The following is a 25392-nucleotide window of genomic DNA, read 5'->3' on the forward strand; positions in this document are numbered from 1 at the left end:
GCCTGGCTAATTTTTTGTATTTTTAGTAGAGACGGGGTTTCGCCATGTTGGCCAGACTGGTCTCGAACTCCTGGCCTCAAGTAATCTACCCGCCTTGGCCTCCCAAAATGCTGAGAGTGCAAATGTGAGCCACTGTACCCAGCCCCCAGAACTATCTTCTTTAATGCAAGCATGTCGCCCAGGCTGGAGTGCAGTAGTGCCATCTTGGCTGACTGCAGCCGCTGCCTCCCGGTTTCAAATGGTTTTTGTGCCTTAGCCTCCCGGGTAGCTGGGATTACAGGCGTGTGCCACCATGCCTGGCTAATTTTGTGTGTGTGTATTTTTAGTAGCAATGGGGTTTTGCCATGTTGGCTAGACTGGTCTTGAACTCTTGACCTCAAGTGATCCGCTCGCCTTGGCCTCCCAAAGTGCTAGGATTGTAGGCATGAGCCACAGTGTCTGGCCAGCCACTGCACCTAGCCGAAAGCATGTTGTTGTTTGTTTTTTTTGGACATTCAGGTAGTGAGAGACTAGACTTTACATATATCAGCAGTTTTGAAAACTGAATTTATAATAAAGATAGCTGCTTGACTTCTGTATTTGGCCCTTGTAAAATAACATTAATTGCTTCTTTTCTTTGGTTCCTAGAAAGTAGTAGATCAAGTCGTTCTAAATTGATAGGCAAGTATGGTGCTGTTTCTCGTAGTACCCAATATAATGGTTTAGTGTAGATATATTTGGCAGGCAATAATTGAGTTTTGTTAGTTCAGGGAAAAAAAAACTAAGGCTATATGTAATCTTTCTTTGCATTGGGACATTATAGGTGGAACGAGAACTTTGTTCAGCCACAGCTGAATTTGAGGACTTCGTCTTACAATTTATGGACAGGTGAGCTTGTAACCCACACCAACATTTAGCTGACATTCTAGAAAATGACTCTTCTATCCCAGAAACTGTAGTTTATTTCTGCATTATAACCTTTATTTAGCTACTACTGGTGCTCCTGAAGTTATAAAAGGATAATCGATTTGTGAACTACGTAGAAATTAAGTAGCTATCACTTGAATAGTTAGGACAATAGAGAGTTACCTAATCACCACCAAAAATGTCAAACCAGATTTTAGTTGCTGAAATTATGCTTTGTTTGGATTATTTAGATGCTTTGGACTTATAGAAAGTAGCACATTGGAGCAAACAAGAGAAGAGACAGAAACTGAGAAAATGACACACTTGGAGAGTTTGGTCGAATTAGGTCTGTCTTCTACGTTTAGTACAATCCTCACCCAATGTTCCAAAGAAATATTTATGGTAAGAACATTGCTACAAAAATTAAACTTCCAGCTTTTAAGTTTCATTTGATGTTTTAAAATTGACTTCAGGTTACTTTGTGTATATCATGCAGTTTATCATTTACATTCATACTGAAGTTTTAAAGAAATGTACAGTTGCTCCTCATTATTTGCAAATTTCATATTTGCAGATTTACCTATTTGCTCTAATTATTTGCAACCCGAGAATCAAAGCTTTTGTGACTGACAAAAATTTAGTTACCTAAATTTGATCTCACATATACCATGTGTTCTCAGCTGAGAGCAAACTAGGCACTCTGCCTTCTTATATCCAGCTCCACTTAAACAGCTGTCCCCTTTGCGATCTATTTAATGCCATATTTTTACATTTTTGTGCTTTTTGTTGGTGATTCTGCTGTTTAAAAATGTCAAAAATGACTCCCAAGCGTTTAGTGTTTAAAGTGGTTTAAAGGGTTCCTAAGCATAAGAGAGTTGTGCTATGCCTAATGGAAAAAACACTGTGCTGGGTAAGTGTCAACAGGCATGGGTTATAGTGCTGTTGACTGGGGATTAAATGTTAGCGAATCAACAATATGTATTAAATAAGTTGTCTGTAAACATAAACACACTTAGGATTATGTATTGTTCAGTTGATGAAAATGTTGTCACTATAGGTTCACAGGAACATAATCCTGTATTTCCCCTGGGAGCAATGGTTCAGTATTTGCTAGTTCAGTTGTCACAGCAAATTTATAGAACATGACTACCATGAACAACAAGAAACAACTGTATTGTTTAATTTTACAATTAAAAACAATTACTCAGCTGAGTTTTAGAAATTGCTTATGACATCACTCGCATGATAGAAATTAAATCCTAAGACTAATTGATGGATTAGAAGTAGTTATCTTCATAAGACATTCAGTAAGCATTGACTTATTCAATATTGGTTGGTACCTGTTACCTGTAGTGTGGTACCTATTATCTGTAGCCTTTAAGACTCCACTTTATTTTCATTTCTGTTTTTTCTCCCGTCATCTGTAATTATCACTGTTAAATATGTTAATCCTGAAAGCCAAATTGCCTTACAACTGGGTGAAATAAATGCTATGATTATGTTAGTATAAAGAAATGAACACAAATCATCTCTTGTTTAACCAAAAGGAGTTGTTTATACTTTTCAGTATTATTAACCCAGGTTTAGAACTCATTGTTCCAATGAGCAAGTAAATTAAAGTTTTGTGACATGTTTGTAAAATAAATAGACTGCTTCGGGTCTTTTAGGGTAAGGATAGGTATCTAGTTTGTAGTTGTCAGGATGACAAATTATATTAGTTATTCCAAAAAATTCCCTTTGTTGTATTCAATTAGCCAGGAAGATAATTAAATTGCATTTGCTTCCACCAGGTATAATTTTATGTGTAGGGTTTCTGTGGCAAGTGAAATCTTATACCTCAATTTTTTTTTTTTTTTTTTTTTTTTTTGTGTATGTGTGTGTGAGACAGAGTCTCACTCTGTCACCCAGGCTGGAGTGCAGTGGCGCGATCTCGGCTCACTGCAACCTCCACCTCCCCAGTTCAAGCAATTCTCATGCCTCAGCCTCCTCAGCAACTGGGACTACAGGCATGCACTACCATGCCTGGTCAATTTTTGCATTTTTAGTGGAGACAGGGTTTCGCCATGTTGGCCAGGCTGGTCTTGAACTCCTGATGTCAAGTGATCCTCCTGCCTCAGCCTCCCAAAGTGCTAGGATTACAGGTGTGAGCCACCGCACCCAGCCAGTACCTCAAATATTTTGTTCAAGTTAGGATCGTGGACAAAGATGGTTCTTAGACCTGAAAGTAACATTATTAAACAAATTCTTATAAAATCAGATGGTTAAAAATTGCCCATTTGTTTAGTTTTGGAATTGTCTAAATATATATATCGTTTTCTTTTATGTTCTATAAGATGTTTAATTTTCTGAAAACATGCTCATTAGACATTTTCATTTCTTACATATCTTAACAGGTGGCCCTTCAGAAGGTTTTTAATTTTTCTACTTCACATATATTTGAAACAAGAGTAGCAGGTCGCATGGTGGCAGACATGTGCCGCGCTGCTGTAAAGGTGAGTTTATTTTTTTGAACTGATGTGTTAATGACTCAACAATCAACAAGTTTATATGGTTAATTATTTCACAGGTGCATGTATGCTTAAAATACATAGTTCTTTCAGTAGCTGCTTATTTATAGCTTTTTGTTACCACTGAAAATAATAATGCTAGTATATATTTGCCTTTCAAAAAAAAACTTATTTATACAAATATGTTTTCAGTGCTGCCCAGAAGAATCTTTGAAGCTCTTTGTTCCCCACTGCTGCAGTGTTATAACTCAGCTTACAATGAGTAAGTCATAAGGTCATTATTCTCTCTTTACAATTTGGGTAATTTTTTTTCTTGGTTTCTAAAACTGTTAATGACAACAGATTCTTTTAGCTACACAATATTTTGATTTGTAATTTGAGGAGAAATTGTCTCCAAAAAGGTATCATCCAGGTTGGCAGTAGCTTAAAAATGTTACTTTATTAATATTCGTATACAACAACCATCCAGAGGGTACCTTAAAAAATATCAGTTATTGGCCAGGTGCAGTGGCTCACGCCTGTAATCCAAGCACTTTGGGAGGCCAAGGCAGGCGGATCACAAGGTCAGGAGATCAAGACCATCCTGGCTAACATGGTGAAACCCCGTCTCTACTAAAAAAATAAAAATAAAAAAAAAAAAAAAATTAGCCGGGCGTGGTGGCGGGCACCTGTAGTCCCAGCTACTCAGGAGGCTGAGGCAGGAGAATGGCGTGAACCCGGGAGGCAGAGCTTACAGTGAGCTGAGATTGCACCACTGCACTCCAGCCTGGGCGACAGAGCGAGAGTCTTTCTCAAAAATAAATAAATAAATAATAAGAAGAATATCAGTTATTTTGTGAGATATAGAGAAGCAGAAGTCTTGGTTGGTGTGTTTATTTTCTTGAAAATTTTGTTTCTGCCTCCTTTTGGAGCAAGCTCAGCTTCATGAAGAAGAAATAATAAGTCTTCCTAAAAGAGGCTTTCCTCAGCTATTGGAAATATTAAATAGAAATATTTTAAAATGCTGTATTTAGTTGAATGCATAGTTTTTTTCCCCCCTAATACTATTTTGCTGCTTTTAGATGATGATGTATTAAATGATGAAGAGCTAGACAAGGAATTACTATGGAATCTTCAACTTTTGTCTGAGGTATTATAAATCTTTGGAATAAAAAACATGACTATGAAAACATTGACTTGCTTTTAGGATTTAGCTCTTCCTGACAAAATGACTTTAAAACATATGAAAAGTCTGAGCTTTGGAAATTTATGATGAGGCTTCAGAAAGTCAGAATATATCATACTCTTATTGTCAAAGGAGTGGTATAGTTGATCACTGCATGTTCAACCATCTACTTAACTTAGTTTTACCAGTTAATTCTAATATGGGTAACTCAGTAATTGAAAAAGTTGATCAGATTTGGGAATTTTTTTGGTCTACTATTTAAATTTGGCCATCAATCAAACTTAAGTTTTCTTTATCAGTTTTTTCGGAAGCTTAATTAGGGCTGGGCGCAGTGGCTCACGCCTGTAATCCCAGCACTTTGGGAGGACGAGGCGGGCGGATCATGAGGTCAGGAGATTGAGACCATCCTGGCCAACATGGTGAAACCCCGTCTCTACTAAAAATACAAAAATTAGCTGGGCGTGGTGGCATGTGCCTGTAATCCCAGCTACTCAGGAGGCTGAGGCAGGAGAACCGCTTGAACCCGGGAGGTGAAGGTTGCAGTGAGCCAAGATCGCGCCACTGCTCTCCAGCCTGGGCGACAGAGCGAGACAACGTCTCAAAAAAAAAAAAAAAGTTTAATTAGGTTTAGTCTTCTTAGGAGAATAGACTCTTTTGAAAGGGATGTTACTATGGTGCATGAAAACTTAAGCTCAGAAAATGTGTTTGATTTCACAAACAAATAATTAGAATACAGTTAAAATGAAAATCCTAAAATTAGTTAAAGTCATTTAGAGAAACACTATTTTAGACTATGTTAGTGGCCAAACATTGAACTTTGCATTAATGACTGGTTCTTGGTCTTTTAACCAAAATATCTTCAACTATTTTTTCCCTCTTTTTAGATTACCCGAGTGGATGGAAGGAAGTTGCTTCTTTATAGGGAGCAGCTTGTAAAGATTCTCCAAAGAACCCTACATTTAACCTGTAAGCAGGGTTACACTCTGTCTTGTAACCTTTTGCATCATCTTCTCCGTTCTACCACACTTATCTACCCTACAGAATACTGCAGTGTGCCAGGTGGCTTTGACAAGCCTCCTTCTGAATACTTTCCTATCAAGGCAAGCATTTTCAATACTTTAGGATTCAAGGATATGTTGATGTTTTTTTGTTTTAAGGCATTCAAAGTGTTATTTTTTTTGCATATAAAGATGTTAGTTTTTTATTTTTAAGATAGATTATTAAAACTATTATTGGAATGTGTGAAACTTGTGCTGTCTCACTTTGCATGGAACTAAAACTCTAGTTTTCTTTCCTGTTGGTATGTGAAACAACTTGGTATGCCGTATCTAATGTCTGTAGTCTAATATAATTTTATTGCTAAACTAAGCCTCACATAAACTCATTGTCACTTTTATAGTATCACTCTTAGAGCAAACTCATATTATAATGAGTACTCTTCAGGGAGACTTTTTTCAGGAGTGATAACGAAGAGGCAATAAGATGTTGTTTTCATGCAACTTTTTTGTATGTCATTTGCTAGCTTAGGTTTGGATTATGTGTACATTTTCTTTTAAATGTTAAAAATTGTGTATATGTATGTGGGTTTGTTGTTGTTGTTACCGTTTTTAATTTATCAACTTGCTGAGTAGATGCTGTTCTTTTCTAGGACTGGGGCAAACCCGGGGACTTATGGAATCTGGGAATCCAGTGGCATGTTCCTTCTTTAGAAGAAGTGTCTTTTGCCTTTTATCTTTTGGACTCCTTTCTTCAGCCTGAGCTTATCAAACTCCAACATTGTGGGGATGGAAAACTTGAAATGTCTAGGTTGGTTTTATTTTATAATTAGAGTTATTCAGTTGCAGAGTACAGACGTGTTTTGTCGCTTCATCTGTGGCATAGCTTATGTATTCATTTTCAATTGTGTTTTGAAAATCTGCTATACATGTACTTAAAAAATCATTTAATATAATGTTGTATAACAGAAAATTTGACAACACTTAAACATTTTAAACACAAAAAGTCTGGGTTTCTTTTTCTAATTTTTTTTTTATTACCTTCTACTTAGCAGGTTCACTTGTATATCTTTTGGAAAGTGTGGACGTAGATATACCTTCTTTGAAAGGAATGCCTGTTTTCCTAGACTCAGCTTAGATTTTATTGTGGTGTTCTCAAAATGTTATTTTGAGAATTATTTCTATGAGATTTTTGTTTCTTCTTCCACAGGTATTTAACAAGAAATAAGTATTTGAAACCATTAGACTTTCATAGTTTGAATCTTTGAAAGTTTCTGAAATAATAGCAAGAAAGTTAATGTGTCAAACGCCACAAATTTTTCATAAGCAGATTTAGGAATGGGCTTGGAGAAAGAAGTATGATTGACTAACATTAACTCTGTCGTGCTCTGAACTGCTTTTTGGAGTAAATGTTTAACTAGTCCCATTTTTAAAAGATGGAATAAGCTGGAAGATCTTCTGTAGCATTATTTCCTCTTTTTATTAGTGGCAGTGGTCTTCGGTAAAGGGATGCTTAAATTAACAATTGTTTCACAAAGGGCAGTTAATTATTGTTACTTGTGATTATTTAGAGCCTGTTTAAATGTAAGCAAGCATAGTGTTAGCAATAAATATATGTTTAATTGTTCTTTACTCTTGGTAAACTGAAGACATTTGTTATTTCTTTACCTTAATCATTTATATCCCCACATGATAAAACTTTTGTGCTAGGCTCTAGCAGGCTTGTTAAATAGGGATTTGGAGTCTTCTAAAATATGAAATGTCTTTCGTTTTTTTCTAGAGATGATATTCTACAGAGTCTGACTATAGTGCACAACTGTTTAATTGGCTCTGGAAACCTCCTACCTCCGTTGAAAGGAGAGCCAGTTACTAACTTGTAAGTAAAAATAACTACTTTATTTTGCCACTTAGCATATATTTTAGGTCTTAGTCACTTACTAAGTTATTGGTTTGTTATTGTTATTGCTGTTACTTCTGTATCAGTTTAACCTTTTTATTTGTCACTGTTAAGGTCAAAAATATCAGAGGTACAATTTAGGTCTATAAACCTGAAGGCTTTATTCAGATTTTCCCATGGTACCAGGATAGAGTAACTTCAGGTATTAATTTTAAAATATCAAATGTGAAGATATTAAGTTAATCTATTAGTTTACTGAGTTAATTAAAATAAATGATGTTCTTTTAAAAAGGAAAAATACTACTTTTTTTTGTCTGTAGCAAATGTTGATTTAGGATTTTGTAGCAAAAATCTTTTTTAAAAAAATAAAGATTTCTTCAATCTTATTCATTATGATTTTGAACTTTTTGTATCTGTCAGTTTGTTATGATTTTTTAAGTGTTTTCAGAGTGTTATTACTTTGAATGAATAGCTAAATTGAATCCATTGTTAGTTCTGCCATTTAAGGTGAAAAAAATTAAGTTAGAATAAAATCAGCAGAGGCCCAGTGTGGTGGCTTATGAGGCAGGCAGATCCTTTGAGTGCAGGAGTTCGAGATCAGCCCGGATGACATGGCAAACCCCTGTCTCTACAAAGAATACAAAAATGAGCTGGGCGTGGTGGCACAACCTGTAGTCCCAGCTGAGGTGGGAGGATTGCTTGAGCCTGGGAGGTGGAGGTTGCAGTGAGCCGAGATCATGCTGCTGCACTCTAGCCTGGGCAACAGAGTGAGACCCTGTCTCAAAAAAAATTAAAAAAAAAAAAGAAAAAGCATAAAATCAGCAGTATATATTAATTTTAGCTTAATTATTAAGTAGATAATAATTTAAATATATTAAGATCTTTTTTTCAACATCAGTATCTCATTACTAAGCAAGTTAATGAAATCACATGTAAATAACATTCAATTAGTAAGTGCCCTCTCTTCCCCCTCAAAAAACACAAAGGGGAAAATGATTTACTGATTTTGCAACAAAAACGTTAAAAAGCCTCAAGAAGTGGTTTCAAAATGTGGCTTACGTGTCTTTCCCATACTTTGTGTAGTCATTGTTTGGAGTCATGCATTTCCCATTTTTTTCACTCCAAAACATTGTTCTTAGGCATTGAGCTTTTTAGATTATTAAGTTTAAGAAGGAGAAGTTAGGGTCATTTCAGGTAAGGACATCTGTTATAAGTATGTCTAGGAATTTGCCGAATTCTTTTTTAAAGAACTTTTGTTTTTCATTAGTTTTGTTGTTTGATATAAGAGGATTTGTACCAGAAAAAAAGATTGATTTTGAATAATATTTAAAAATAAGAGCCTTCAAAAATTATTTTGATTTTCACCTATGATCTTAACAGTGTGTATTACAGTAAGAACTTGACCCTTTTATGGCATGCAAAAAGCTATTTCATACTTAGCAAACCTATCACGTCAGCAAATTGAGTTCTGCTTGAAAGTGTCAACAATTAGAATTGTGGTCATTTAATCCAACAATTTAAGAGCAAAAGCATGTGTTTTTAATGTTAGTAAATTTTTAGTACTGAGTGATCATTAGGATGCACTGCTGAAGGGTCTGCTAAAGAGGCCAAGGAATTTTCCTTGCAGTTCGTATCAGCCTGTGTCTTGATGACATGTACATTGTAAGAGTGAGTTGAAGCAAAAGGCTTTATCCTTTGAAATAAATGTGCATCATGACAAAAGCTTCATATATTTGATTATTATAAAACCAATTAGATTTTTGTATAATGAAGTGCATTTTAATAAGGAAAAGAATATATTATGATAATCTTATGAATACCATATAATACAGACTATTAGTTTATATTACTATGTATTATAAGCTATAAAATTGATCCTGAGTATCCTTTTATTGGCTTTTCCCAGAAAAGTTAAAAAGGAAACATAAATTTAGCCTGAAAGGTTTTGCGTTTTAGCGCTTGCACATTTAGAGTGAAAATTTAATGTAATAATGTAATGAAGTAATAAAAATCTGTATTAAATATATGTACATGTTTATATATTTAAACATATATAGATAAAAATATAAAATGCTTCCTGATATATACCTAATAATATAATGAAATAAAACTTCAATTTTTAAAAATCATTGAATAATACGTATTTTTAGGGTTGTTTTTAGTTACATATATCTGTGGGGGATAGTGATTATATAAAGTAGAATTAAGAATAAATGAACATCTCTTTGCCTTTGAATTGCCAAAAGAGGGAGTTTTAAGTCTTCCTTTGGCTTTTACAAGTTCTTAATGGAATTGTATTTAATTTATAACTGTTATTACCTTCAGCTGAAGCTTTATTTTGGCAAAGTATAGCTTTTGACATTTATTTCCTATGTGTAACATTTTTACTTTTTTTTAACAGATGGTTAATCTCATAAAGTATCATAAAATAGCCTTTAAAATTTCTAAAATGCTTATTTTAATATAGGTTAGTAATTGTTAAAATCTTCTAAATCTAAATTGATTTGAAAAAACTAATACAGTTATTCCAATAGATGGTCCCATTGTTCTTTGATACAAATTCATACTGCCTGGTGTGAAGAATGAATATCTATAGCATAATTTATGGTGATTATCAGCAGATCAGTTTGAAACTAGTAGAGAAAGAGAATTAACTTAGCACGTTAGTGGCCGGGCGCGGTGGCTCAAGCCTGTAATCCCAGCACTTTGGGAGGCCGAGGCGGGTGGATCACGAGGTCAGGAGATCGAGACCATCCTGGCTAACATGGTGAAACCCCGTCTCTACTAAAAATACAAAAAACTAGCCAGCGTGGTGGCGGGCGCCTGTAGTCCCAGCTACTCCGGAGGCTGAGGCAGGAGAATGGCGTGAACCCGGGAGGCGGAGCTTGCAGTGAGCCGAGATCGCGCCACTGCACTCCAGCCTGTACGACAGAGCAAGACTCCGTCTCAAAAAAAAAAAACTAAAAAAAAAAAACTTAGCACGTTAGTTGCTCCATAGGAAATGGGAAAATGTACTAGGTCAGGGAGAAAATGAAACACATAATTGTTATATGAATATTTTAGTGTAATGTCTTAAGATGTCTGAGGAAAATATCTATTGTTAATAACAGTTTGGCTGTGGTATTAGGAGACATTATGCATTTTCTGAAATACCAGCCCAGTTTTTAGAAGCACATAGCAATTCATGATTTTTTTTTTTTTTTTTTTTTTGAGACAGTCTTGCTCTGTTGCCCAGGCTGGAGTGAAGTGTGTGATCTCAGCTCACTGCGACCTCCACCTCCCGGGTTCAAGCGATTGTCCTTCCTCAGCCTCCTGAGTAGCTGGGATTACGGGCACCTGCCACCACACCCAGCTAATTTTTGTATTTTAATTTTTTTTGTGGTGGAGTTTTGCTTTTGTCACCCAGGCTAGAGTGCAATGGCGCTATCTTGGCTCACTGCAACCTCTGCCTCCCGGGTTCAAGCTATTATCCTGCCTCACCCTCTCAAGTAGGTAGTATTGCAGGTGTATGCCACCACGCCTGGCTAATTTTTTTTTTTTTTGTATTTTTAGTAGAGACAGGGTTTCACCATGTTGGCCAAGCTGGTCTCGAACTGCTGACCTCAAGTGATCTGCCTGCCTCGACCTCCAAAAGTGCTGGGATTATAGGCGTGAGCCACCACATTCAGCTTTATATAATTCTTTTTTAAAACATTTAAATTTATATAAATCTTAGGTAAAATTCTAGCTGGTATAATTTTTTTTGTCAGATTACTCAGTATTAAGATTGCCTTGTGTGTGTATTAGTAGTCTTTGTCTTCTGGAAGAAAGAGTACAGTGATTAAAAAAAAACCAAACAAACAAAAAAACCCCTAGAAGCTTAGTTTACTTCTTTTTTTTTCTTCTTTAAAAAAAAAATAGAGACAAGGTCTCACTATGTTGCCCAGGCTGGTCTCTGAGCTCAAGTGATCCTCCCACCTTGGCCTCCCAAAGTGCTAGGATTACAGGTGTGAGCCACCACACCGGCTTTTTTATTTATGTATTTATTTTTTTAGTTCTTTTGAGATAGGGTCTTGCTCTGTTGCCCAAGTTGGAATGCAGTGACACAATCTTGGTTCACTGCACTCTCCATCTCCTGGACTCAAGTGATCCTCCCACGTTAGCTCCCAAATAACTGAGACTGTAGGCGTAGGTCACCACGCCCAGTTAATTTTCGTATTTTTTTGTAGAGATGGGGTTTCGCTATGTTGCCTAGGCTGGTCTCAATTTCCTGAGCTCAGGTGATCCACCTGTCTCCACATCCAAAAGTGCTGGGATTACTGGCAGGCATGAGCCACCACGCCCCAGCCAAAGCTTAGGTTACTTTTTAGTTTTCCTGTGAAAATATCTAACTTAGTCCTAATAGGGTATGTGGGATGGTCTTAAAATCTCATTGTTCAGGGGAGTGGCTACTAAATGGGAAGACCTATCTTCTGTGCTATATTATTATATTAGAGATTGACAAAAAATAAAAAGCCATGTCCTAAGCATAAAAGTAAATGATCTACCTATTGGTATCCACTTTGGAGATCCCGTGTACCTTTGGGCCTTTAGCAATATAGAGTTACTAAATATCTTTTTTTTTTTTTTTGAAACGGAGTTTCACTCTCGTTGCCTAGGTAGGAGTGCAGTGGCACAATCTCAGCTCACTGCAGCCTCTGCCTCCCAGGTTCAAGTGATTCTCTAGTCTTAGCTGGGTAGCTGGGATTACAGGCATATGCCACCATGCCCGGCTAATTTTTGTATTTTTAGTAGACATGGGGTTTCAGCATCTTGGCCAGACTGGTCTTGAACTCCTGACCTCGTGATCCACCCACCTCTGCCTCCCAAAGTGCTGGGATTACAGGCGTGAGCCGCTGCGCCCAGCCACTAAATATCTTATACTTACTATAAACTTTACAGTTTCCAAGGATGGATATAATAAAGTAATTGTGGGTAATTAAGCATAAATTTTTTCTTATTTCGTACCATTGAAAACAATTTGAATTTCTAACAGTTTTGTCAGATATCACAGGTTGCTGAATTAATCTTAAAATAAGACCTATTTTGCTCTTGGAACCTTTAGATAGTGTTTTAAGAGAAATATTTGTGGTATAGTTTATACTCATAATTCTACCTTTATAGATGTGGAAGTTGGATTATGTCTTTCCAGAGTCACAGGAATTTTGGACACTTGCCTTTAATCCTGAAATCGTCATTCATTTTTCCTTTTGCAGTCCATTCTCTAAATAATCTTTTAGGTCTAACCAGCTATCACAGGATGCAAAAAACTAACATCTAAAAAACAGGGTTACTCAAGGTAGAGGAGTCATTTTTCATCTCAAAATATTTCTTTACTTTGTGCCCCCTTTCCTCTGATAGATTTATTACGTTATTTTTAGTTAAATCATCCTTAGGATCTCAGCTTTTACTAACTTTTCACTCAAAGAAATTCATACTTAAGGTCTGATAGTGAGACCATTTCATTGATATGTGAAAGGATGTGTTGCTTATGCAATGAGGGGCAGGGCTAGCTAACCTCTCTTGGCACCTCCAGGAAACTACCCAGCTCTGCTGGGGGAGCTGCACACAGAAAAGGAAACAGTTACTACTCCACGGTGAGTAACCCTGTTTTCTCCTTATTTCACCTTCTGACTGTTTTCATTTATTTTTAAAAGCTTGTGTGTCAGACTTGGAAATAGTTCTTGTTTTCAGAGTTAATTTAAAATCTAGCAGCATATAAGATTTCTCTTTACTTAGCAACTCTTTGTTCACTTGGCAGGGTAAGAGCCAGGTTTTCGTTTGTGTTTGTAGTTATTATTGCTACCTAGGATTGAATTGGATAATAGAACACAAAAATAGGCCTAATTGTCTCTTGTGAAACATTTATACTTTGAAGGGAAAAAAAATCTTTTAGTGGCTTGGTTTTACATCTTTTATGTTTATTTTTATTTAGAAGGGGAAGGATTATTGGGAAGATAGGATGTTCTTTCACTTATACACAGGAAGAATTTTATATTATGGTTTACAGCTGTTTCATGACAATTCACCCAGTCTTCATTTACATATGTGATTTGTATTATATATTTTTTGTGTTAATAGTTATTTTTCACCATCCCTTCTTTCCTACCAGTGATTCTTTTCATAGTTCTGCTCTAATCATATCTAAAGAAGATTGCCATCTAGTGGTATGAATACTGTAGTTGTTGAACATTCATAGGTCTTTTTTTAGTGGCACAAATATTTTAATACATTTTACTATAAGTTAGGTGGCCTGGTACTATCTAGAAGCTATGAAGCAGATTTAACTTTATTATTATTATATAGAGGTGTTATTTACAGTATGTTGTGCTGGAATTATTTTTTTGAATTGTATTGTTCCTTAGGTTAAATGATAATATGGTTTATAAAATGAACTAGTGAATGAGTAGGATGGATTTCACATGGGGAAGGGGGAGGTAGTGATGGAATTTGATTTAACTTACATACTATTACTATAGCTTTTAGTCAGAATATAGATCTGTAAGACAGTGCCTTAAGCCTATTCACCTAAGATTATGTGCATAGCTAAAAGCTACTAGAACCATTTTATATATCAGAGATTACATTCTGGGCACAAGTAGATCTATAACGTCACAAAGAGATAGAGTCATAATATTTTACTTGGGTAATGGATAGAGATTTCTTTTCGTAAAAAATCTTCTAAAGGTCAGAAGAGGTAGAGCACTATGGCTCATTCCTATAATCCCAGTGCTTTGGGAGGTGGAGGTGGGAGGATTACTTGGGACCAGGCGTTTGAGACCAACTTGGGCACCATAGCGAGACCCTGTCTATACCAAAAAATAAATAAACAAATTAGCTGACTTGGTGGCGTTCAAGAGCCTGAAGTGTGTGTGAGTCCACTTGAACTGGGAAGGTTGGGGCTGCAGTGAGCCATGATCGTACCACTGCACTGCAGCCTGGGTGACAGAGGGAGATCCTGTCTTGAAAAAAAGAAAAAAAGTAAATAGCTACACTTGCTGAGAAGCAGTTACTGTAAAACATGCTAAGCCAGTTAATTTGTGGTAGGCAAGAAAATATCAAATTATGGTGGATAAGAATAACTAAAAGCTGTAATGTGTACTACCCAGATATGTCCTATATATAGTCTTCCCTTGGTGTAGTTAGGAGATTGGACCCACAGCATACCAAAATCCACTCATCCTCAAGTGCCACAGTAGGCCCTGTAGAGCTCGCATACACGAAAAGTCAGCCTTCCATAATGTGTAGATTTCTCATCTGGCTAATACCTTTAGTTGAAAAAAAAATCTGCGTGTAAGTAGACCCACACCTGTGTTGTTCAAGGGTCAGCTCTTTGTAGGAGATATGGATGCTGTATTTTAATCCAAGTTTTAAAAGTAAAGGAAGAAGATAAGGCTTTTATTTAAATATATTACTTAATATTTTACAATCTTATACAGGATTTTTAAAAGTAGTCAGCATAAGTGATAATTTTTCAGATTCCCTGGTAACAAAACAATTCAAAGTGTCACATGGATTTTAAGAAATTTGGTGTCAGGTCTCTTAGATGAAACTTGTTTGAAAAACTTTAAATTCCCAAATGACAGCTTTTTTGATATAGTAAAACCTATGGAGAATAATTGGTCATAAACTCTTATTTGTATAATATGACTGTAACTAAAGTGACAGTAGTTAAAGTTCATGCTTGACTTAATGTTATATGGCATTAGATACAGACTGGGTAAGCTGCAGGCTGTATATTTCTCCTTCAGAAAACTGTTTATGGCAGCAGTGGGGAGACACATACTCTGATGGCATGGCTCACAGCAAGCACTTCCCCTTGCTCTAACAATGGCGGGGGGGAGGGTGGGAACCCTCTTGTGTTTTATTCTTGTTACTCTTGAGTACAGTCCTTTTCTCTTTGGTGAAATCTAATTTCAGTAAAGACTTGACGTTCATGTAAAGGAATCTGATTTTATTTTCTACTAACAGATTTTGGATACATACATATTTTTGATCATGCAAAAATATATAAGATGCTCAAGTTTGCCAGTGGTTGAAGCTTTATAGAAGGAAAACAAATATTAAGCTTTGAAGTAAGTTAGTGAAAAAGAAGCCATTCTTTGTTTATACTCTATGGGCTTGGTTTTTGAAACTTGAGAAGGTATTGTTGCTATCCTCTGTACTGGGTTATGGTGAGGAACATAGTTAAGTAACTGACATTTTAGAAATGTTTTTTCCTATTACCTAAATGCCTGAATTCATAAATTCATAATTGTCAAATATTAGAGATAACCCATTTAATTCAGCTACTTTTTGAGGGTATACAATATAGCTCAGGATGTGCTGATTTAAAAATGGTATTTTCTTCATGGCAAGTGCTGTGCAGTTCATTGGTGATTAGTAATAATAATAAGATTGCTGTTTATTAACTCTATATGCTTGCCGCATTTGTGCCTGTTTTTCCTTTTAGAATGTATCTCTTTGTTTAATAAAAGCTTTGAATTGAATCTCGTATTTTGAAATAAAATATTGAAAATGAGGTATATTTTTCACTAGAGAAAATGTAGATTTCAGATATATCAATTCTCATTTTCCAATAAAATCTGTTCTTGCGTATGTAAAAAGTGACTTTTAACTGTTTAATGAATTTAACTGGTTGGGTCTGGTTGTGGTAGCCTTGCAGAGCAGGGCTACCGTTTATAGGCTCGGGGTAGCCTCTGGTTGTGGCATCCTAATTCTTTATGGCAGATCTTTAATTAGGAAACAGTGATTTTTACGCCTGAATTTCTTCGAAAAGAGGTCTTTTTATTGCACATGTTAGGAGAGATGTGTTTGACTGACTTTAAGAGGAAGGGTAATGATTATCTAAATAAGCTTGTCAGTTCTATATGCTTTAGTAAAATTTGTGAGTTTTAACTGTTGTACCATTATTAAGCTGACTTTTCTTTATATAAATGTTTATTGTATTTAATCTTTTACATTTGAATATTGGATATCAATATTATGTTCCTTTAGGAGGCTCCCTGAAGTTACTACATTTTTTCTTTAAGATAAATAACATGATTCCTACTGAAACAGCATTGATCTTGAGAAAGATAGATTGATTTTTTCCATTGAAGATGGGAAATCTGTGTCTGTTAAAAGAACATAATCTTTGTTTTGGTTTAAACAGTCCAGCAATGCAACTTTTCCCTTTAATACTTCATATTGGTATTATTAATAAATGCAAGCACTCTTGTTTTTATACAGAGTACCAAGTATGGTGTCCTTGGAAGAGACAAAGTTGTATACTGGACTTGAATATGGTATGTGAATCCTAATCCTAGTAAATCTGTGTGGATTATTTTTGTCAGTAACTCCACAAGGACAAAATGAAGTATGAAGTAGTGTTTTTGTTTTGTTTTGTTTTGAGACGGAGTCTCACTCTGTTGCCCAGGCTGGAATGTGGTGACGTGGTCTCTGCTCACTGCAACCCCTGCCTCCCGGGTTCAAATGATTCTCCTTGCCTCAGCCTCCCAAAGAGCTATGATTACAGGCATGCGCCACCAAGCCCAGCTAAGTTTTATATTTTTGGTAGAGACAGAGTTTCACCATGGTGGCCAGGCTGGTCTCCAGCTCCTGACATCAAGTGATCTACCCAGTTCCGCTTCCCAGAGTGCTGGGATTACAACCGTGAGCCACCCTGCCTGGCCTAAAATGAAGTAGTTTTGTATTATGATGTTCCTAATCTCTTTTTTGATATATGAAAAGAATATGAATTATGCAGTACTCATTTTTGCCTATTCTGGAGAAACTGGAAAATTATTATTTAAAGAATAGCCAGTAAGAAATTGGGTCAATCTGTATTTGAATGCTATGTACAGAGGTAGGCTTTTATATATCATAATGTTCATTTATGTTTAAAATTATTCTAGCACTTATATAATATACTTGGTGTAAATAGGAATATTGTAACCCTATATTTGAAAGAACTTTATACCCTCCTATCATAATAAAGTTTTATAATAACATTTACATAAAACATTTTATCGTTAATGTTCCGAATGTAACATGACTAGAAATTTAGCACCCTTTCTCATTGCTGGATTAACACTAAAGTTAGTTACATACATTAATTGCTAGGGTGTAATTGCTTGATTTAGGTCACCCACTAATTAGAAAATTCCATGTGTTTTAATCTGTAATTAGTGACTAGAGCCTTGAAATATCAGCAAAGGTGGTTTTTCTTTCCCTCGCCCCTCCCACCTTCTTGCCCCATGAAGTTTTATAAGCAGGTCTTTTTATTTATTTTTTATTATTATTATTTTTCTTTATCTTGAAGCATGAGAGACATCTCATCAGCAGGTCATTTAAGTGTAGAGGTTTTAGAAGTTGCTGTAACATGCCTCCCCACTAATCCAGCTATGGTGAAGGCAGACCTATTTTTTTCTCCAATAGTTCATCCCGTCTTGACCGAACCTGTTGATATTAACTTTAAAAGTCTGAGGAGCATTCAGTGTCTAAAATACCTTCGTTTATGTTTTCAAAATAGATCTGTCTCGAGAGAACCACCGCGAAGCAATTGCTGCAGTTATAAGGAAACTTCTTAGTAAGTATATCTGTACATTTAACTTATTTGTACTTTGGAATAAGTATTTTGGGATTTTAATTTATAACATGCATGTGTTTACTTAACGTTTTTTATTCTAAATGGTGAGAATATTGTGCAGTGATTTTTTTTCTTAATGGATTCTTAACTAATGCCTCAAGATTCTTATAGTAGTTCAAAATATTTTAACCAAAATCCTTTTCCTTCTCCCATTATAGACCACATACTTGATAATTCAGAAGATGATACCAAGTCATTATTTCTTATTATAAAGGTACAGTTGTCATTTAATAGTTGCATAATTATTAATATGATAAAGCTTGGATTGATGACTTGCAAATACAATTTGAAATTCTTTGACACAGATTATTGGAGACCTTTTGCAATTCCAAGGATCTCACAAGCATGAATTTGACTCCCGATGGAAAAGCTTCAACTTAGTAAAGAAATCAATGGAAAATCGGGTCAGTATTTTCACCTAAAAGTCTGCACTAATTTTTTTTTTTAAAGATGTATAATAACTTCCTAGTTTGGATATTATTTATCATATAGAGGAAGTTTCCCTAAAAGGAAAAATAGTAGATTTAAGAATATGTAAAAGTTAAAAATATCATGGTAGAAATCAAATGGATCCTAGCAAAAAATGTGTTTTTCTTATACAGAATCTTCTGCCTGTTTCCATGATAGTCTCTAAACTCTCAATGGGAATTTGGACAATAGCATTGAGACTACCTTGTAAGAACTTGAAGGAATTTAAAAATAGGAGGAATTATCTACAGGAATGAACTTAAAGCATTGCACTTTATGTAGATCTGAGAAAAAGTTACCTTGTATTATATTCATGCTGCAGTAGAAGTCATCGTAAGCTTCTTTGGGACCCCGGAAGAAAGAGTATCAGTGTAAGCCAAGAGATGTTCATGGCAGTGTTCTTATACCAGAAACTTTTACTGAAATTGAGTGTAAAAAGGTTGTGTGAGTTCATTGTTTAGACAACAGTTGCTAGATACTTCAGGCAGAAGGAATGGCATGTAAAAGGGCAAGGAGATATAAAAACATCACATGCTTTAGGGGCCAGCGGCTGTAGGGGGTAAACTAGGTTGTTTATACTTTGTTGTGAGAAAGTGCTTCAGTTTTATATTCAGCAGTGGGAGAGTCATTAACTGTTCTTAAGTAGATCTGATTTGAATATTGATTGGAAAAGTCAACACTCAATTCACGAAACATTAAAAAGCTCTGCCACCACTGTGAACAGTAAGTACAAAGAGATTGATACTGGAAGCAAGAAAGGGAGTTAACTATTACACTCCAGGTGAAAAACACAGCCTGAGTCAAGTCACTGGTGTTGAAATGGAAATAACATGTTTTGAAAATGGTAGAATTGGGAGGCTTAATGACTAAGGAGCTGTGGTGTGGAAGAAGAAGAGTCTTTGAGCCTCAACTATCTGCCTTTGGTGACCAGGTAGAAGATTATATGGATAAAAGCTTAAATTATAACTTTTAGAAATCTAAAAGATATTATTATTAAATTTTGTACTGAACATATATTATTACCCTGAAAGGCTATGGCTATTTATAGATTTAAGAGAGTTGAGCAATTGTCTTAGTAGGCTGTTTTTGTACTTGCAGTATTTAGCTGAATAAGAACACCACTCTGTTGCTCTCCCATGCGTGGGTCTAGTAGTAAACTATCAGAGAAAAACTGGGTGTTGGATGGGCTATTTAAAAGGGGGATATTTCTACTATTACCCATAAAATTAATTAAGATAGCATATTTTTATATAAGCCTGATGTCTTTAGAATAAAGGAAATACCACCACCACTCACCAGCCAACCAGGGACCTTTTTGACCTCTTACTAAGGTATTTAGAGGCATCCATTGTTGAAGTCAATTAGTGAAAATGTTGAAATATTTGTTGCTACTTTGTTTTCCAGCTCCATGGGAAAAAACAACATATCAGAGCACTGTTGATTGATAGAGTAATGTTACAGCATGAGGTAAATATGTTTTTCAGTCATAGTGACTTTTTAAAATGCCAGTTTTCCAGATGAGTATTTAGTTGTGTTTTCATAATTAAATTTTAGTAAATACTTTGCAATTGTTTTCTTAGCTACGGACACTAACTGTTGAGGGTTGTGAATACAAAAAGATACATCAAGATATGATCAGAGATCTTCTTCGCTTATCTACAAGTTCATACAGTCAGGTAAGGTTTATCCAAACACGGCACTCTCCTCCTGCCCTCCCATTTTATTACATGCAATCTTAATTTCCCCCTTTTAACAAGAGAGTTTAAATAATTGCTCCCATAATTGGAATTATTCTCTCAATGATTGGAAATTGTAATTTCCAGTAATCACATCCAGGAAGTATTAAAACCAGAACCAAAAGCTAGGCTCTCTTAACTCGTGTTAGCATAGAAAACAGCTTTCAGGCCGGGCGCGGTGACTCAAGCCTGTAATCCCAGTACTTTGGGAGGCCAAGACGGGCAGATCACAAGGTCAGGAGATCGAGACCATCCTGGCTAACACGGTGAAACCCTGTCTCTACTAAAAAATACGAAAAACTAGCCAGGCGAGGTGGCAGGCGCCTACGCAGGAGGCTGAGGCAGGAGAATGGCGTAAACCCGGGAGGCGGAGCTTGCAGTGAGCTGAGATCCGGCCACTGCACTCCAGCCTGGGCGACATAGCGAGACTCCGTCTCAAAAAAAAAAAAAAAGAGAGAAAACAGCTTTCAAATTGCAAATATATTCAAGCTAAGTTTGCTAGTCATTTTTTTATAATGCTTAATGTTGCTATTTGTAATTGCTTCTCATTTACTTAAATTTGGAAGACAGTGCTAGTGTGATATTGCTGGCACTTCAATCACATTTTGAAGTCCAGTCTACGAAGGCCACATAATTCCTCCTAAACATTATGCTTGGGTTTTAGGAAGCTGCTACCGCATGAATTGTGAGGGCTGTCTTTTAAGATAGTGGAGGCAAAAGAGATTCATGTGCAACAATTATTCTATGTTTGTAAAATAATGTAAATTAGCTACAGGTTAAGCATTGGAAACCCAAAATGCTCCAGAATCCAAAACATTTTGAGCACCAACATGATGCTCGAAGGAAATGTTTATTGGAGCATTACTGATTTCAGATTTTTGGATTTGGGATGATTACCCAGGAAGTTTATAATCCACATGTTTCAAAATCGGAAAAAAAATCTCAAATCCAAAACATTTCTGGTCCTGAGCATTTTATTTTACTTTATTTTTATTTTTTAAGACACGGTCTCTGTTACCCAGGCTGCAGTGCAGCGGTATGATCACAGCCTACTGTAGCCCTGAACTCAAGCCTTGAGCTTGAGCTCAAGCGATTTTCTCACCTCAGCTTTCTGAATAGCTGGGATTACAGGCATACACTGCCCTGAACTCGTCTTGAACTCAAGCCTTGTAGCCTTGAGCTTGAGCTCAAGTGCTCATCTTATCTCAGCCTCCTGAATAGCTGGGATTACAGGCATGCGCCACCATGCTGGACTAATTTTTTCATTTTTAGTAGAGACAAGGTCTCGCTGTATTGCCCAGGCTGGCTCGAACTCCTGGGCTCAAGCGATCTTCCTGCCTGGGCCTCCCACAGTGTTGGGATTACAGGCGTGAGCCACCATGCCCGGGCACCTGAGCATTTTAGATAAAGGATACTCAACCTGTAACTAATCTCTGGCTCAGAGATTCCCTCTGAAGTAATGTTTAAAATGAGTTTGAGGCCAGGTATGGTGGCTTATGCCTGTAATCCCAACACTGTGAGTGGGAGGCCAAGGCGGGTGGATCACTTGAGATCAGGAGTTCAAGACCAGCTTGGCAACATGGTGAAACCCCCACCCTCCTAAAAATACAAAAAATTAGCCAGGTGTGGTGGCATGCACCTATAGTACCAGCTACACGGGAGGCTAAGGCAGGAGAATCGCTTGAACCCTGGGAGGCAGAGGTTGCAGTGAGCCAAGATGGCGCCACTGCACTCCAGCCTGGGTGACAGAGCGAAAAAAAAAAAACTGGTTATAGGAAAAGCAACATATTGTGCATATTTCAAACTCTTTTTTGTTTGTTTTTTTGAGATGGAGTCTCGCTCTGTAACCCAGGCTTGAGTGCAGTGGCACAATCTCGGTTTACTGCAACCTCCGCCTCCTAAGTTCCAGCAATTCTCCTGCCTCGGCCTCCCCGGTAGCTGGGACTACAGGCATGCACCACCATGCCTGGCTAATTTTGTGTTTTTAGTAGAGACAGGGTTTCTCCATGTTGGCCAGGCTGGTCTCTTAACTCCTGACCTCAGGTGATCCACCTGCCTCAGCCTCCCAAAGTGCTGGGATTACAGGTGTGAGCCACCGTGCCCAGCCTACTATAACCAGTTATTATCCATTACTGTTTAACTAGTTCATAAGTTGTAAATTTATATTTAATGTTTTGTTTGGGTCAAAAATATGTGAGATTGTGCTTAAGGTTTGCCTTAAAAATTTTAAGTTGTTATGTGTCTGTTTTGGTTTATTTAAGTTCCTCCTGGAAATTCTTTAATTTTCCTTGTGTGGACAAAAGAGAAAATCTGGCTCTTCATATGAAGAGTAATTCAGAATAAAAAGTTTAATAGTATGCTGGTTACTTTTAGCTATGTTACTGAGCAAATGCATATTGGTTCCATTCAGTCTCGCTTTTATCAAACATATTTCAGTCAGTGTAACCTAAACCATGGATATGGTCGGTGGTAATGTGCTTTCCTTTTGATATAAGTAAAGATAATCATTTACTTGTTTTTTAGGATATTTGCTTTGAGATTTCTTTTGTTAATGAGAAAAACATGTAAATTATCATTATTGTTTTTGAAATTTGTTTTAAACTGCTTTGTACTTTAATATATAATAAAAGTCCTTTGTTAATAATACTTCCTCCAGGTGAGAAATAAGGCTCAGCAAACATTTTTTGCTGCCTTGGGAGCATATAACTTCTGTTGCAGAGATATCATTCCCTTGGTTTTGGAGTTCTTAAGGCCTGATAGACAAGATGTTACACAGCAGCAATTCAAGGTACAGGGATTTTTTTCTGTTTTATTGTAAACATTTTCAAGCATACTGAAAAGTTGAAAGAATTCTACAGTAAACATCCATATCTTCACCATTGAGGTTCTATATTTAAGATTTTGCTATATTTGTTTTATCACATATCTGTTCAGTTTTTTTATGTATTTCAAAGTAAATTGAAGATATCAACACGATTTACCTTTAAAAAGGTATAATCTTTGTTTCATACCGATATGAGGAGACTCATTATTTACTTATTTACCTCTGTTTGTGATCAGTATTATGATGAAGAAAATGTAAGAAGCAGACTTCCCTGAGGAAAAGAGTTGTTGAACTTGAGTGCTAGTGGCCAAGTAGTCTGGCTGGCCTGTGGCAGAGAGGGATGAAAGACCAAGAAGTTTAGAGTAGTATGACCAGCATGAAGGAAGGGCTTAAGACAGGAAGGAAGAAATATGGTAAGTTTGAGCAATGGTATGAAAGCTTATGTAATTGGAGTAGAGAAGAAAAGAAATGATACAGGATAAGGCAAATACTACATCCTATGGGGATGTAATAGAGTATAGGTAATATATAATGATTGCTTATACTGTCAGGTAGAAAGAAATAGATTGAGAGTGAATTAAGAGTGAGAACAGGTAGGACTTGGTGATTGAACATGAGGGGACTGAAAAAAGGAAATGTCAAAATTACTAAGCTTTTGGATCGTACAACTAGTTGTTGGGCACATCAGAGAGAGTGAGAGTAGAATAGATGATGACAATAGTTAATTTGGACTGGTTTAATTTGAAGTGGTTCCAGTGAACTAAGAGCACCGTCAAGTGGGCAGTTAGACATCTGAGTCCGAAGATACCATTTCCATGTATGTTGATGATAATTGAAATCTATGGGCATGGATAAGAAAGCCTAGGAGGAGATTAAGAAGAGGACCAGGGGGCATATGTTGAGAAACTCCTTTAGAAGCCAATAGAAGAGCTGAGTGACACTGGAGAGGTCAGAAAGGTATCAAGAAGTAGGGAAGAATCACAGAAGGCAGAAAGAGGTCTTTCTAGAAGGAAGAGTCAGTGAGTACATTCTTTGTTTTTTTGGAGATAATGAAGATGAACCCTAAACATGTTCCATGAAGCTTGTAAGACAGAGGTGTCAATAAACCATAGCCCAGGCTCAGTTGCTGTTTGCTTTTGTAAAAGTAAAAGTTTGCTTTTTTAAAACTTCTGTTGAAACACAGTCATATTCATTTCTTTATGTATTATGTATGGCTACTTTCACTCTACAGTGACAGAGAAGAGTAGTTGAGACAGAGCAAATGGAAAATATTTGCTGACCCCCGGTGCAGATGTATAATTCAAGAGTCTTGTAGGTTTGACTCATTGACTATCCTGTTGTTGACTTAATGAGAGCAGTTTAAATGGACAAAATTAGAGAGGTCAAGTACAATCGAAAAATATCTATTAGATCAACAAAATCCAGGTTATGAGTGACCTTATGGAGAACCTGTGGAGAGGAGTGGAATACAAAGTCAGTAACAAGCTAGATTGGAATCAGGTGAGGTGAGTTGAAAATCAAAATATTGGCCGGGCACGGTGGCTCATGCCTGTAATCCCAGCACTTTGGGAGGCCGAGGTGGGCGGATCATAAGGTCAGGAGTTCTAGACTAGCCTGGCCAACACGGTGAAACCCCATCTCTACTAAAAATACAAAAATTAGCCAGGCGTGGTGGCAGGCTCCTGTAATCCCAGCTACTCAGGAGGCTGAGGCAGGAGAATCGCTTGAACCCGGGAGGCGGAGGTTGCAGTGAGCCAAGATTGTGCCACTGCACTCCAGCCTGGGCGACAGAGCAAGAATCTGCCTCAAAAAAAAAAAAAAAAAAAAAAAAAAAAAATCAAAATATTTTGATACTACTAACTCTTTTTATGAAAAAGCACTTTAGAAAGGATACCTGCTGTCATCAAAGGATACCTGCTATCATCAGAATCATTGTGGTTAATTGGACTTTCATGAGTAATAAATACACAATATAGTTTTTATGTACTTTGTAAATTACTCAGCAACCGAGTGTTAACTACTATTTAATAAATTATTTCAAACACCAAACATTAGACCCTAAAATTTTAAGAGTGGCACATTTTGTGGTTTTTATGATATACTTGAAGAAAATTACTATGGAATATATGTTCTTAGAAACATCCTTACATTTCTTTACTACCTTATTAGTAGCCATTCTTTGAGCAATTTCTTTTTTTCTTTTTGGAGACAGGGTCTCGCTGTGTCACCTAGGCTGGAGTACAGTGGCATAAGCACAGCTCATTGTA

General features: G+C 36.5%; 2 protein-coding genes across 3 annotated transcripts in view; one reads left to right on the plus strand and one right to left on the minus strand.

Annotated features, from left to right (window-relative positions):
• Nucleotides 1-25392, minus strand: part of ACYP2 (acylphosphatase 2) — a 914175-nt gene that overhangs the window by 393721 nt on the left and 495062 nt on the right. The window lies entirely within an intron of this gene.
• Nucleotides 1-25392, plus strand: part of PSME4 (proteasome activator subunit 4) — a 106477-nt gene that overhangs the window by 44606 nt on the left and 36479 nt on the right. For both annotated transcript variants that reach the window (XM_050753717.1, XM_050753718.1), the window contains 15 exons: nt 803-867; nt 1137-1287; nt 3279-3377; nt 3585-3654; nt 4454-4521; nt 5442-5657; nt 6206-6363; nt 7333-7428; nt 16699-16754; nt 17981-18037; nt 18256-18311; nt 18403-18501; nt 19970-20032; nt 20146-20241; nt 22958-23089. In XM_050753717.1, the coding sequence (XP_050609674.1) occupies nt 803-867; nt 1137-1287; nt 3279-3377; nt 3585-3654; nt 4454-4521; nt 5442-5657; nt 6206-6363; nt 7333-7428; nt 16699-16754; nt 17981-18037; nt 18256-18311; nt 18403-18501; nt 19970-20032; nt 20146-20241; nt 22958-23089 (1482 nt within the window). The remainder of the gene's footprint in view (nt 1-802; nt 868-1136; nt 1288-3278; nt 3378-3584; nt 3655-4453; nt 4522-5441; nt 5658-6205; nt 6364-7332; nt 7429-16698; nt 16755-17980; nt 18038-18255; nt 18312-18402; nt 18502-19969; nt 20033-20145; nt 20242-22957; nt 23090-25392) is intronic.

The sequence above is a fragment of the Macaca thibetana genome, chromosome 13 (assembly GCF_024542745.1).
Source record: "Macaca thibetana thibetana isolate TM-01 chromosome 13, ASM2454274v1, whole genome shotgun sequence".
Taxonomy (NCBI): Eukaryota; Metazoa; Chordata; class Mammalia; order Primates; family Cercopithecidae; genus Macaca; species Macaca thibetana.